Source organism: Odontesthes bonariensis, chromosome 12 (assembly GCF_027942865.1).
Source record: "Odontesthes bonariensis isolate fOdoBon6 chromosome 12, fOdoBon6.hap1, whole genome shotgun sequence".
NCBI lineage: Eukaryota > Metazoa > Chordata > Actinopteri > Atheriniformes > Atherinopsidae > Odontesthes > Odontesthes bonariensis.
This window is the reverse complement of record NC_134517.1, coordinates 22,132,337-22,146,644: the sequence shown is the minus strand read 5'-3', so window position 1 is coordinate 22,146,644 and position 14,308 is coordinate 22,132,337. Positions and strand designations below refer to the sequence as shown.

General features: G+C 41.6%; 1 protein-coding gene across 1 annotated transcript in view; it reads right to left on the bottom strand.

Annotated features, from left to right (window-relative positions):
* lrp2a (low density lipoprotein receptor-related protein 2a) overlaps positions 1-14,308 on the bottom strand; it is a 46,903-nt gene that overhangs the window by 20,017 nt on the left and 12,578 nt on the right. The window contains 28 exon segments of the mRNA XM_075479705.1: positions 124-324; positions 408-697; positions 778-936; positions 1,016-1,181; positions 1,272-2,204; positions 2,664-2,852; positions 2,983-3,222; positions 3,320-3,533; positions 3,642-3,819; positions 4,241-4,350; positions 4,437-4,580; positions 4,852-5,018; positions 5,868-5,996; positions 6,174-6,351; positions 6,508-6,736; positions 6,848-7,032; positions 7,135-7,346; positions 7,940-8,188; positions 8,488-8,502; positions 8,823-9,203; positions 9,342-9,458; positions 10,782-10,901; positions 11,270-11,509; positions 11,658-11,939; positions 12,046-12,183; positions 12,394-12,524; positions 12,732-12,857; positions 13,557-13,749. Of these exon segments, the coding sequence (XP_075335820.1) occupies positions 124-324; positions 408-697; positions 778-936; positions 1,016-1,181; positions 1,272-2,204; positions 2,664-2,852; positions 2,983-3,222; positions 3,320-3,533; positions 3,642-3,819; positions 4,241-4,350; positions 4,437-4,580; positions 4,852-5,018; positions 5,868-5,996; positions 6,174-6,351; positions 6,508-6,736; positions 6,848-7,032; positions 7,135-7,346; positions 7,940-8,188; positions 8,488-8,502; positions 8,823-9,203; positions 9,342-9,458; positions 10,782-10,901; positions 11,270-11,509; positions 11,658-11,939; positions 12,046-12,183; positions 12,394-12,524; positions 12,732-12,857; positions 13,557-13,749 (5,916 nt within the window).

Below are 14,308 nucleotides of genomic sequence, written 5' to 3'. Positions count from 1 at the left end.
GCCTATGATAAAAGCATGCAGGAAGACTCTAAGAGGACAGCTTTGACTGAGATTTTTTTAATCAAACAAGTCACAATTGCAAATATGGAACATGAATAGTTCAAGCTCTTTTAAGAACACTACCGCAAACTCTCTCCAGCTCGTCACTGCCATCTCCGCAGTCATTGTCATTGTCACATTTCCACTGGGCTCGAATGCACCGGCCATTCAAACAGGTGAACTGGCCTGGCTGGCAGCGAGTCCCATTATCAGGGATACAGTGCTTGTTGTCGGCCAGGTACCAGTGGCCCTCTGATGGACACTGACACTCAGCTCCGTTAGGTCCTAACAGGACAAAATTGTAGTACAGGTCATATGCAGTTTTCTGTTACTGCACTAAATTACCAGAACAAAGTGAGAGGCTGTACCTGGTGTGCAGACGTGGCTGCAGCCTCCATTAAACTGCTGGCAGGGGCTGTCACACTGCTGCTGCTTCCTGCTGGCCAAAACATGGATGTCCATTGGTCGAGAAGGAAGGTTCTGAATCATGACCGTCTGGTATGAACCGTCGTGCTTGTTGGCCCGATAGATGCTGCGAGTATTCCAGTCAGTCCAGTAGATGAACTGACCAAACATGGTCATGGCAAATGGGTAGATGGCTGTGCTGACAATGACCTCACGGTTGGACCCCGTAAGAGAGGATCGCTCAATCTTCTGTCTAATGGCAGAGCAAAATGATAATAAATGCAGAAGCTTCAGAGAACACAGACATGATAAAATACATTTTTAAGATCTTACAAGCTGGCATCAGCCCAGTAGAGCCTCTCCTCTTCATAGTCCAGGGTCAGACCATTGGGCCACACCAGACTGCTGTTTACAATCTCTGTTCTGAAGTTTCCACCTAAGGTAGCTCGCTCAATCTTTGCATGAGTTCCCCAGTCCGTCCAGTACATGTATCTGTTTAACAAGAAAAAAATCATCTAAGCACATCCAGTTTGTTCCCATCAACAGAGAGAGTTAGTTGTGTAAATCTTACCCTCTACAGGGATCCAACATGATTGCTCTTGGCCTGGACACATGGGCGATAATCGTTCTCTGAGCACCGTCCACAGACATAGAACTGATGCTCTGGTTGACATAGTCACTGTAGTAAATTCTTTTGTTTATCCAGTCATATGCAATGCCATCAGGAGCCCCAAGATCTGTCAATCCACAGAGACCACAACATAACAAGTACTATGACTATTAATAGATTAACAGTTAAAGTTAAACTGTATGAGTACTAAACTTACCAGGTGCCACAATGACAGCAGCTGAAGTAGGAGAGGACAGGCTGATGTAGCTAATCTTGCTTGCTCCTGCACCTGAGCTCTGTGTGAAATAGATCCTTTTGTCTGTGATGTCAAAATCCAGAGCCACTGAGGTTCGAGGCACATTGACAACAGGGAAAGGCATTGCATGGTCCTCGGGATCAAGTCGCAAGCTACGCACTGTGCTCTCAGTAGTGTAGATGAGGTAATCATCCCTGGAGACTACGCAATTCTCTTTATCGGCTGCAAGATTTCCAAAAGCACAGCTGCACTTTTTATTCTGGGTGCCTGCGCCAGAGCCTGGGAGGGCAAAGCAGAAGTGGGCACAGCCTCCATTTGCTTCCATGCAGGGGTTGTGGTTAAGGTCTTGTGCGCTGGTGGGCTGGGTATGCTGGTCAAAGATAGCAACGTCCCTCAACATGTTGATGTTGTCTCTAATGACAGCAGGTGGTTCTGTGTTGGCTGGCTCTTTACTTGCCTGGAAAACCTTCTTGAGGTTTCTGTCCACCCAAATGATGCTATTCTCGAATACTGTGATTCCATATGGAGTTGGGTAGCGACTGCCATACCTAACTATCTCAGTCTCCCCTCCTTGGGGGTTGATTCGAGCAATCATATCCAGGGAGTCATCTACCCAGTAGACGTAGCCAGTCTGCCAGTCCAGAGCGAGACCTCGTGGAGTAATAATACCGGAGGACACTAAAATTGTGCGGTTGGTCCCGTCCAAGAGTGCTCGCTCAATTTTGGGGTTCTGACCATAATCAGCCCAAAACAAGTATCTGTTTTTGGGGTCAACAACAAGGTGGCGTGGCATGTCCACCTGGGTTTTCAACAGCACCCTGCGGAAAGTTGTGTTCAGGCGAAGCACCTCAACGTATGTCTCAGTCAGGAAGGCATTGGTAAAATACAAATTACCTGAGGACAGAGTCATGTAAAGTTTGTAATTAGAATGGTATCCAATGCATATTTGTCCATCATTGTGTCCTTTATGATACAAAACAAAGATAAACTGGAAATTAAGCTGAATATGGTCAGTGCAGAAATCTAGTTGACTAACAGCATCATTTTGCAATCAGTTCAGTGGTGCAATTATAAATGAGTCAGAAGTAAACTCTTCTCCTGCATGTAGCTCTTTATCTTCTGAAATTATCTTCACCTTTCCTAACGATGACTGATGACAAATTGTAAAGAACAAAACTTATGTCTAAATCTTTAAAGATCTTTATATTTTGAAAACAGTCATGTAGCTTTATGGAAATCAATTAATTCTCTATTCACTTGACTATTCACAGAAACAAAAGATGGGCGTAAGGGGTGCCCAGATTTTTGCATGGCACTGCATGTCATAAACAAAACATGAGCACAGCAACTTACCTGCAGCCCAGTCGACAGCAATGCCTCTTATTCCATTGCGTCCTATTCCAGATGTTACTATGCTACGTAATCCTGAGCCGTCTGGCTTTATCCGTCTGACCCCGTTCTGTGTCGCCACAGTGCTGCTAAAGTCACACCAGTAGATGAAACCAGAAGCCATGTGCACATCAATATGTAAAGCATTACGACCTGTAAGAGGATATTTTAACAGTATTCAGTTCATGTGCTTTACTCATTTTTAAAAAAAAAAAATTCTAAGAATCAGTGTAGATCACATAAATGTATTACATGCTGCATAACAATTATGAGAGTCACTGACCTCTCCCAGCCACAGGCACCATTGCCTCAGAGTGATCTGATCCTTCCAAACTGAAGCCTTTAAGAGCAGATAGAGTAGAGATGACGACATAGGACTCGTAGGGAGCACAAGTCCTATTGTCGGCTTTAAGTTTAAATCCAGTCGCACACGCGCAGGTAAAAAGGCGGTGCGGTCGGGGTAGACAGAGCTGCTCACACGCTTCCAAATTGTCTGAGCAGCCATTAGACGTACCTGCAGATGCTGAGTTTGTAAAGGGAGAACAGTGAAATAAACAAGCATGAAAACAGTGAATGTGAACCATGTAATTCAATTGATAATGAGTATTTGTGACACTCACCATCTCGAAAATGAACTTTCAGGACTCTAAGGCCTGATACATTGTCTCGCAACACAACCTTGTTGGCACCTGTGGACTTATCTACTCGCTCTATGACTTCAAAGTCACGGTCAGTGAAGTAGAGGTAGTTCTGGTAGACTGCCACACCCCAAGGGTGAGACAGGCCTGTTACTATGGTGATGCGATTACTTCCATCTGGATCACCACGCTCAATCTGAATAGAAGAATTTTCAAATAATTTGATTCATTATCTACATAAAAATTAAGCTATAAACCATATCCTAACTACCAGAACTATAGAGAGAAGAGAATGAAGACCTACCTTGCCAGTGCTTGTCACAGCCCAGTACAGCTTGTTCTCTTGAATGTCTACAGTGAGGAACTCGATGTGATCAAGATTGTTGGTGAACAAGTTGACGGGGTTCAAACCATCCATGTCTGCAGATGCCACCTTGGCAGGTATGCCACTCTCTGTTCCCTGGTCCGTCCAATACAGTTTGCTTAAGAAAATATAGGATTACAGTCAGTGTTTGTGTTACCAAGCAATTTTGTCAGATATATACAGTAAAGACTAATCAGTTTATAATCTATAATGTTAAAGTCAAGAGGGACTGAAATTGTTACAGCTAGATGAAAAGAAAGCATTAGTTAAAAAACACATAAAATCAAATATAGATGTTTAAACATTACATAGTGAAAGTACCAACATCTAAGTTGTGTTTAATTATGGTGAGAATGGATAGCTCAGAAATGTCTTTCTTGCATCTGAACTGTAGGCTGTAGGCTTAGATTGCAATGTGGTATTCAGTAACACTTATTAGATCTCTCTAGAGGCAGAGCAGATGGCGACGTGGAGGCTGTTAGAGCTCAGTAGCTGTGGATCTGGGTGGCTGTGCCAGGATGCTGTTAAATGGGGCTTACCCACGTGCTGGATCCACTGCGATGCCAACAGGACTGCCAGCTCCAGTTGGAGAGCCATTATTTGTGATTAGAGTTTTCCGGTACTGTACTTCCCCTCTCAACTTTAAAACCTGTCCGAACACAAACAAAAACAGGTGTAATAGTGATTTGACATTGCCCTATTTTTGTAAATTTTCTATTCCTACATTCGTCTCACCTCAATAGCCTGTGTTGCTGGATTGGTGTAGTACAGGTTCTCTGTCATCCAGTCCAAGGCCAAGCCTACAGGGGAGCCAAGAATGGCTGCAGGGGCAAACTCTGTCCTGTTTGTACCATCTGACCTCACCTTGTGGATCTCACCCTGTTGGAAAAAGGTGACATAACACTATAACATCACCCAATACGAGATGTGCAGAATAAATCCACTGTTAATTTTTCTAGCACGTTTAAGCTGAATCTTTGTTGTGTTTTTACTGTTAACCCTGATCTCAAGAGAAATGTAAAATTCTGAACTCTGAACTGAACTCTGATATGTACAGTAAACAACAACATGGCTCCACTTTTTCTCTGCACCTTAAGTGAGTTCCTCCTTTACTGTGAGAAGTCAGGAAAACTGATAGAGAGTGACTTACTGGATGCTCCACCCAGTAGATGGTTTGTTCACTGTCGTCAAAGTCAACATCGTAGCCGTTTTGAAGACCAGCAATGGGAACCATAGCATCATTGCTCTTGTCTTCTGGGTTCAGGTGAATGCCATAGATGATGCTGTCTCTCACAACCACCAGGAAAGGATCCTCGACTAAAAGAAAAAAAGAAAAAAATGAATGCCAAAGCATTCACAAAACAGAAACTAAGAACAGAACAGCAAACTGTTCTTCCTACACTTCAACACGAAATAAACCAACAACAGGAATTAAGCGAATTAGTATTTCTTAAATTCTGAATCAAAGTTAAGAGTGCATGCTCCAGGTATGTGGAATCAACCCATTGTAATCAATAACTAAAAGTTGCTTTTAGTGTATGATATCTGGTGCAAATTGGGTATCCCATGCTAAAAGGCCTTTATCTATAAAGAGGATTGACTGATGAAAGCTGGTTCCACATTCTGATTTGCTTTGTCATCAGAGATTAGAGTCAATGAATGGTTGTAGGGCATTTTCATTCTTGGATAATCGTTGGCTTCAGGGGGATATTGTGTTCTGCTTGGTTTGAATGGGCTGAAACCTGAGATGAGTTAAGCTGCTGACCGAAGGCAGACTCCTTGGACTTTAAATTAAAGGTCCCTTGTCTTCTTGAGGCCGCGGAAGATACGCTTATATGATTCTTAATATTTACGACTGGAACAGCAGTTGTAAAGCAGAGAATCTAAATGGGAGGCTGTTGACAAGTAACTGGATCAATCTATAATGAGAAGATACTAATTTCAGCAATTTTTCCTTTAACCAACACCACGATAGCTCTTTGCAGAAAAGTATGCAAGAATCAGCATTTCTGCCATAAGAATTTAGCTTTTCTTTTTCTGGCAAAAAACAATTCTGAGATAAAAACCTCAAAAGCACATCGACTTATCAGCTACGTACATCTGACCTGACTTCCTTTTCATCAAACTAAGTGTTGAGTGTTTCCCTCCTTTTGGCAACATGCATACCTCTGGTGCAGGTGAATTGGTCTGCTTCCAATGTCCAGCCCGAGGGGCAGGCGCACGAGTAGTATCTTGGTCCCACAGCAGAGAGTAGGCAGATATGAGTACAGGGGCTCCTCAGGCAGTAATTTTGACCTGAAAAGTGCAGAGTCAAATATGAACACATAAACACACCCGCACAAAGTAGGCTGAGTAATCTTTACAGGTTCTCATTGTTTTGTCACATACTGACAGAGGCCAAACCAATTCACACGGCCAAATTCAGATAGCAGTGGTACAACAGAGATAAGGTTATGCTCGTATTTGCCATACCTGCAGGTTGCCGGGCTGGATGTACTGCCACCAGACCCATGGGCTGAGGGAGGTTGAACAGCATCACTGTCTGGTTCTCCCCATGCCATTTATGAGCTCGCATCACTCGGTTGATGTATCTGTCGGTCCAATAGACAAAATCCTCAAAAATGGTAATTGCGTGGGGGTGTTGCAGTACCTTTTCATAGAGAGTAGCAAAAGAAAAAAGGTGTGTCTTACACATGCTATTCAAAATTATATTGAATGTGTTCTGTTCACCTTTAGATATTAACAAACACATTATCGTTTGATAAAATGAATCTTTAACATGAAGTCTGCCATCTCATTCACTTACCAGATCACTGGCTAAAACTTGTTTCCTGTTGTTGCCATTATAATCGCAGTAGTCAATGAAATCCAAGTAGGCATCAGCAAAGTACAGCAAATTATTTGGATAGTCTATGGTTAAACCATTAGGCCAGTACAGTTTGCTGCTTATGATAACAGTCCTCAGTTTCCCATCCATGCTGGCCCTCTCAATGCGTGGGTTCCTCCCCCAGTCAGTCCAAAACATCAAGTGAGAACTGCAGAAAAAGTGAGCTTTTAAGAACGACTGTTTTTACTCTGACTAGAAGTGAGCACATAATGCATGACATTAAATAGAAACTAGGCTGAAAACAAACTTTTTTTCTGACCTATCTCTTGGGTCCAGAACAAGACCTCGAGGGTTAGTGACATTTTCACTGACTAATACGGTCCGGTGGGTGCCATCCAGTTTAGACACTTCAATTGTCTCCAGGACATAGTCAGTCCAGTACAAGTTCCTTCCCACCCAGTCCACAGCAAGGCTCTCTGTCACGGTCACTCCACTGTCAAATATCTGTCCACAAGATTTTCACTCTTAGATAAATACATCTATAAAACAAAATAAACACGAAACACAAAGCTATGGCCAAACACTACATTTAGTTCACTGTCTTACCACAGTTCTATCACTCCCATTCTTGTGAGAACTCCAGATTCTGTCCTGGCTTGTATCAGACCAATACACCCGGTCAGTGACAGAGTCAAAATCGAGGGCCACAATGTTGCGTCCATCTCGAACCAGCGAACGAACCACATTAGGTTGAGAGGTTATGTCATCCTGCACAATCTGATTCCGACTGGCCACAAGCAGGAATGCTTGTCGATAATCTGCAAAGAGACATCAAACCTCTGTTACCTTTGCTTTCATCTCCACTTTCATGCTAATAAGAGCACTTATCTGTTTTTGTAAGTTGGCCATGGTTATACAACAACACTGTTAAATAGACCCTAATCAAATGACAATCCTTTGGGAATGCACTTTTGTCCAAATAATGTCCTATTGTACTGCAAAGCCTTTCAGTGGGTTATCAGTGGGGACGAAAAGCTCATGTCAGGCACGCTCCCCATAAACAGCCCTTTGTTTGTGATTATGTCCTAATTACACCAGTGATGGCCAGTGACTGACATATATGTTATTTGTCTTATCTCTTGAAATCTGAGCAGCAAAGAATGACAAGGAAAAAGAAAGACAGTGTGTCTGACTCTTCGTCTGGGGGCCAAACTCCCCCTTACTGTGGCTCCTTCCCAACAGCTGGGAACAGAGAAAACCAAGATACGTTTCATTGGCAAAATAGGTTGAAACTTAAATCACTGCAGGACTGATGATAAAAGCATTTTACTTCATTATGAAATTATGGTCTATTTTTTTAAACTCCCAATCTGTTTCTTGCACAGGAAATTCAAGCCACATCTTTCCTCACCTGAGGCCTTGCAGGTGCGCTGGTCTGCTTCAAGAGTGTAACCATCCTGGCAGTGACAGCGGAAAGAGCCTCTCTCATTAAAGCAGTGCTGGCTACATAGACCAGGAGGAATACACTCGTCCATATCCTCACAGGTTTTGGAGTCATTGCTGAGTTGATAACCCACAGGGCATGTGCACTGGGCCCCGAATGGCCCTTGGATGCAACCATGTGTGCAGCCGGCATTGTTGTCAGAACAGCTCTCCTGATCTGAGATAAAAGCCAAAACATGACAAATTAGAACTAAAAAATTTGAAATAATGTTTTTGAAATGCATGCTGTACTCTAATGACGACAAACAATGTAGCATAAACTACTTTTGTTGCTTCTCCTTAGAACTGCTGAAGTACCAGAACTATTTTTATGCTTATTTGTGGTACTTGATGATCATTGAAAATCTACAAATAATCTAAAAAAAAGAAAAAAAAAGAAGATTTTGCATCTGTTGAAAAAAATCAATCAAAAACTATTTGCAGCATTTCTGCCAATGATTGAGAGTTTGTTCCTACCTGGTAAAGGTTCATCTGAAAGTGGTGAGAAAGGCAAGAAAGGAAAATCACAGATCATTTTCAGGTTAATGCAGGACAAATCATACACATGCGTGATTTTAACACAAGAATCCAAAGACAAATAGATGACATTCAACACAAACACTTCTGTGAAATTGAGTCCTTCCTGTTCATATAACTGAAGAATGAAGAAAATTAAATCACATTAAACAAAATCAGTATGGAAAATGATCATATTTGTTGTGTGATGTGAAAATGTTACTGAAAACAAAACAATCAGGCCCAAACAGACATAGAATATGTACTATGATGAAGAAAGCAGAGGACAGACTTACTGCAAAGTGGAGACTCATCGGCACCATTGGGGCAGTCTGGAGTGTTATCACACACAGTGGTGAGGTTGATGCAAACACTGTGGCCAGGACACTGCCACTGCCAACTTGGGCATCTGAAAGGAGGTGTGGGGCAGTCTCTTTCATCACTCATGTCCCTACAGTCGTTGTCTCCATCACAAAGCCAACTGCGTAACACGCAATTTCCATTATCACAGCGGAAGAGTGAGGAAGGGCAGGTACGAGGCAGGCAGGCGTGGTGCTCATCGCTGCCATCCTCACAGTCTGGATGGCCATCACACTCCCATGTAGACGGGACACAGTTCCCATCTGACTGACACTGGAACTCACTCTCATGGTGGCACATCCCTGGGGGCCTGGTGGCTGAAATATATTAGGAGATATCACATAGGGAACAGTCCTAAATGACTGGAGATACAATTATATCAACGATCCTGTATGTTATCATGCAAGACTGGGTAGTGCAACTTATATTTCCCCAGGCAGAGGTTTAACACTCACGACAGTTCTGCTCATCTGAGCGATCAGTGCAGTCGAAGACCCCATCACATCGGTAGAAAGAGTTGATACAGTGATGACCTCTTGCACACTTGAACTCACTTGCAGTGCAGTTGTAGACTTTAAAATCCAGAAGAGTATGTTAATGCTAACGTTAAACATTTCTGCGCAATCGTTGTGCAGTACAGCTAATGAGAGAAATAAACTAAGAGGCTTAGGACTCAGTTGACCTCTGACACAATGAATGACACATTTCAAATAATTACATGCAGAAACAATTGTGAAAGAGAAAGTACACCCTCTTTCAACTCTAAGATTTTACAAGTAAGGACAAAAAAATCTTCATAAGATTAGGTAAATACACCCTCAGATGAACAACAACACATGACATATCAGACAATGGCATTATTGACTTCACAAAAAAATAAGCAAAAATGCAGAAGCAATGTGTGTAAAAACATGAGCGCCTTGAAAAAAATCGGAATTTTCAAATTTAGCTTGTCTGCAGCATTCAGGTTAACACAATGCTAAGGAGGAAAAGACATTTGCATTGATATCTTAGAAACAATTTGATTCCCGCCAACCAGGGAAGGGTTAAAAGCACATTTCCAAACAATTTGGAGACCATCAGGATTGTTACAGCTACATCTCAGACTCTACAGGCCTCAATCAGAATGTTAAAGTTCATGAAACTACAATTAGAAAAAGACTGAACAAGTATGGCTTGTGTGCAAAGGTTGTCACAAGAAAGCCTCGTCTCTCTAAAAAGAACATGGCGGCATGATTTGGGTTTGCAAAGTTACGTCTGAAAAAACTATAAAACTTCTGGAACAATCTCCTTCCGACAGACAATATTTGGTCTGTGAAGATATTTGGTCATACTGCTCAACGCCACATTTGGTGAAAACCAAACACAGCACATCAGCACAAACACTTCATACCAACTGGCAAGCATGGTGGTGGAGGGATGTGGCTTATTTTGCAGCCACAGGACCTGGGCATCTTGCAGTCATTGAATCAGCCATGAACTAAAGCTTTTACCAAAGCTTTTGTTGTCAAAAGTTACTTCATGTAATATTTTAAAACTTTAGCTAAATAAGTAACTGAATAAATATTGACACAGTGTTATATGCCATGTGCTGTTGATCTGCGGCTATATTTATTTAAATACAAAACCTGGTAAGGACCAGATGATTCTTTTATCATGTTTCGAAATGTAAAAAACTAAGAATAGAAAGAAGTTGTGCGTTTTTATTCAACATGACCCTACATCTATATATAGTCTGAGAGATGTGGAGTCATTTTATAGATTTTTTAAAAATAAAGCAAAGTGAAATCATAACAATTTTACAGTATTATGCTGCAAACTTAACTCTTGATGTGCTGTAAATATAAACTTAGACCAGCAAACTATCTGTAACTCCAGTGTAGAAAGCCACTTACTACATCCCTGCTCGTCTGCTCCATCAACGCAGTCCCTGTCTCCATCACAAACATAGCTAGGGTCTATACAGCGGTGGTCAGGACACTGAAACTGTCCTGGATGACATGTGCTCCCCAGATCTGTTAACAAAAATGGTCAGTCATTAAAACCTTTTTTAGGCAATAGAAAATATACTGCATGCTTTGATATTCTGACCAACGGCAGGTATGGCCAACTTTTATCTTTGTGTTTTTATAACAAAATAAAAAGTACATGACATAAACTTTGGGACTTATTAAGCTTTCGATGAATTAAATATTTTGCTTGTCATAGTTGTCTTTTTGTGTTTTCATGGATAAATGTGTTCTTTCTCTACCATATTTGCTTTCTGAAATGCAGCTCTGGCACGGTAACGAAAATGCGCAACATTTTCTGCATGTTTTATGTTCAGAATTAACAAAGAAAATCTCTGAACCTTTTAGCAGTTAGCCCCTACAAAGACACTCACTGCAGTCTGCTTCATCTGAACTGTCCCCACAGTCATTGTCAGTATCACAACGCCAGGTATGTGGGATACATCGGCGGTTGGCACAAGTAAACTGATTAGCAGGACACGTTCCAGGCACATGTGTTGGGCAGTTGATCTCGTCACTGTTATCAAAACAGTCATTGTGCCCATCGCAGCGCCATCCTGCAGGCACACAGCGCTGATTGGCACAGGTGAAGGCAGAGGGGGAACAAGTTGTGTCTAGAAAAAGAAAGATGATGATCTCGGTTACATGTCATATTACCATTACCTGAACATAACCCGAGGACAAATTAAAATGCTTTATCTTAGATCAGGTTGTGTCAGTATAATCAACTGGATTTAAGAAAAACAATTTTTTTTTTTTTACTGTTAATTCCACAGTTGATTTCATCACTGTTGTCATGGCAGTCGTCAACACCATCGCATCTGTAGTTGTTTGGGACACATTTGCCGTTGGAACAGGAGAAGGAGTTGGCTCCACACTGCAGTGTGGGGGGCTCGTTGGAAGGGTCCTCGACACATGTCTGCTGGTTGGGCGACAGCTTCATGCCATACGGGCAGCCACACACCCTCTGTGAGTCTGGTGCAGGGAAGCAGAAGTGGCTGCAGTCTCCGTTGGGATTTGTCTGTCTGTTGCAGAAGTTGGAGCCTAAGAAGGAAAGAGGAGGGTCATTACCAGAAATATGACAAGTATGAAACGTGTGAGCTGCAACTATGACTGAATTATGTGAAAGATAGTAAATAAAGCTTCTGACCGATCTGAGAGTTGGAGTTGAAAGACTTGACATGCATGATGTGGCTGATTCCTCTTCTGATAATGACCATCTCCCCACCGTCAGTCTTGCGCACACGCACAATGCCACCCAGGCGCCAGTCAGTGAAATATGCATAGCCTTTATGTAAGAGGTGCAACAAAGTACAACGTGTGCTACTTTATCTTTCATCGTCTTCTGCAAATGATAAGTGCTCTTCTGACATGAGCGTAATTAAAGCAGGACCACCAGACCACAGTCAATCAGCAGGGCAAGTAACTTAATCTTTATTTAAATTAAATGATTCTCCACTGCATATACAGGAATCTTGTGGTAAATGCATGACCTTACCTTCAAAAATGGTGAGGCCAAATGGATGGGAGATCTGGGTTATGCGGTCCAAAGAAAGCCTTCTCTGTCCGTCAAAATTGCTGTGCTCAATTTTGTCAAAGAAAGCATCCACCCAATACAGACGCATTGAGCTGCGTGGACATCAAAGCAAAGGAACATGAGGTTCAAATAAACACTGACACTTACATACAACCAGAGGAGGGACAAACAATATATATAAATATATTATTGTTAACGATACAGACGTTTATTGATAAAGCAATTTTGTAAGTCTTTAGCACATTGAACTAAAGTGGAACTGATCTGCCTGGCACTTGGATGTAAGATATTTGGCTCACCTCCAGTCAATGGCAAGGCCATTTGGCCAGCCAAGAGTAGTGTTTACAATAGACCTGGCATGTGACCCGTCACCCCAAGCCCTCATGATCTTCGCTGGCCGGTACCAGTCAGTCCAAAATATGTACCTGATAAAATCAACAAGAAAACTCATTGTCATCTTTCAGTTAAAGATGTCCCAGCTTTAGTACTATTAAACTGATTCTTGTTTAATGTTTTTAGTCAGTATATATTTTGTCAAAGTAGAGCTTTTACGTTTCAGCCAGCTTCAAAGTATTAACTACAATACTTCCCTTCACACTGAGCTAATCTCAGCTGTTGGAAACAGAGACCATATGAAATAACAGCTTGTTCTAAATAAGGATTCCTTTTACCAGGTGGGGCTTATTTATTGACAGTTTATGAATGAGTGAGCACCTTATACGGTTTGTAACCAAAAGGTAGAGAATTTTTAATCCTTTGAAGTGAAGAACACTGAAAACTATAACACATACTGTATTATGTATAGTTTTCATATGCTTTTAAGCTGTTTGTATGTGTAAAATAAATAATCTGAAAATCAGTGAAATCAATATAAAATACTCAGTAGGCGTGGGTTGTAAACTGGCTAAAACTCATACATATCACATGATACTGCGAGTAGGAATATTGCGCTGCTCTTCATGTAACCAGGACTTCATACAGTGAATGCCTAAATAACACTGATACCAATTAAATGTACTTTTATGATTGTGCAACCTCCTTGCACAGGTTTTAATAAGAAAAATGAGCATATTTGCCTCAAGTCACAAAAATTTCAATATTCTCTGTTTTTAACACTGATTTACCCAAGAAGAGGATGCACCACAATGGCCCTTGGGTTGTTGAGGTTGCGTATAATGGCCCTCCTGGACTTATCAGCGAGCCTCATGACAGATATGCTCCTGTATCGAGGGTCAGTCCAGTAGAGGTTTTTTGAAATCCAGTCATAAGCCAGATCCTCCACTCCGTCCACTCTGTTGGCTGCCAGTACCTCCCTGCCTGCGCAGATCAAAGCAGTTAGAGTACCGTTTAACTTGGAGATGAAAGAGGAACACATTTAAATAAATAGACTGTCAGCTTGCATTTTCCTCTTGTGGATCGGACAGAAAAAACGAGAGCAACTCCAAAAACAACATCACTGATCAGAGCAGTGGTGTTTCTATTCTTGTGTGTCGTTGCTGCTTGTGGATTATCACATCGTGGCAACTTCCATGGCATGGGTGATAGTTTAAAAAAATAATTCAAAAGATTCTTCATAAAACACTATAGATTTTTTTTCTTTTCATGTTCAGGAACTATTTTGCCAATCCAAACTCCTGTCTACTCCCTCCCCCAATAGTACCAGCCAGCCCTATCAGGCACTCCCTAAACTCCCTGTATAAGCCTGGCTGAATCACATGGTTGAGCTCTCCACTAAGAAAGAAATTATTAAAAGATGCAAACACAAGGAAAACTGTTTGAAAAATAGCAGTTGTTTCAATTCCACACAGTGTCTTTCCACGTATCACTGTGGTGCCATCTTGCAATTAATTTAAACAGTAATTAGGACAGTTAAAAG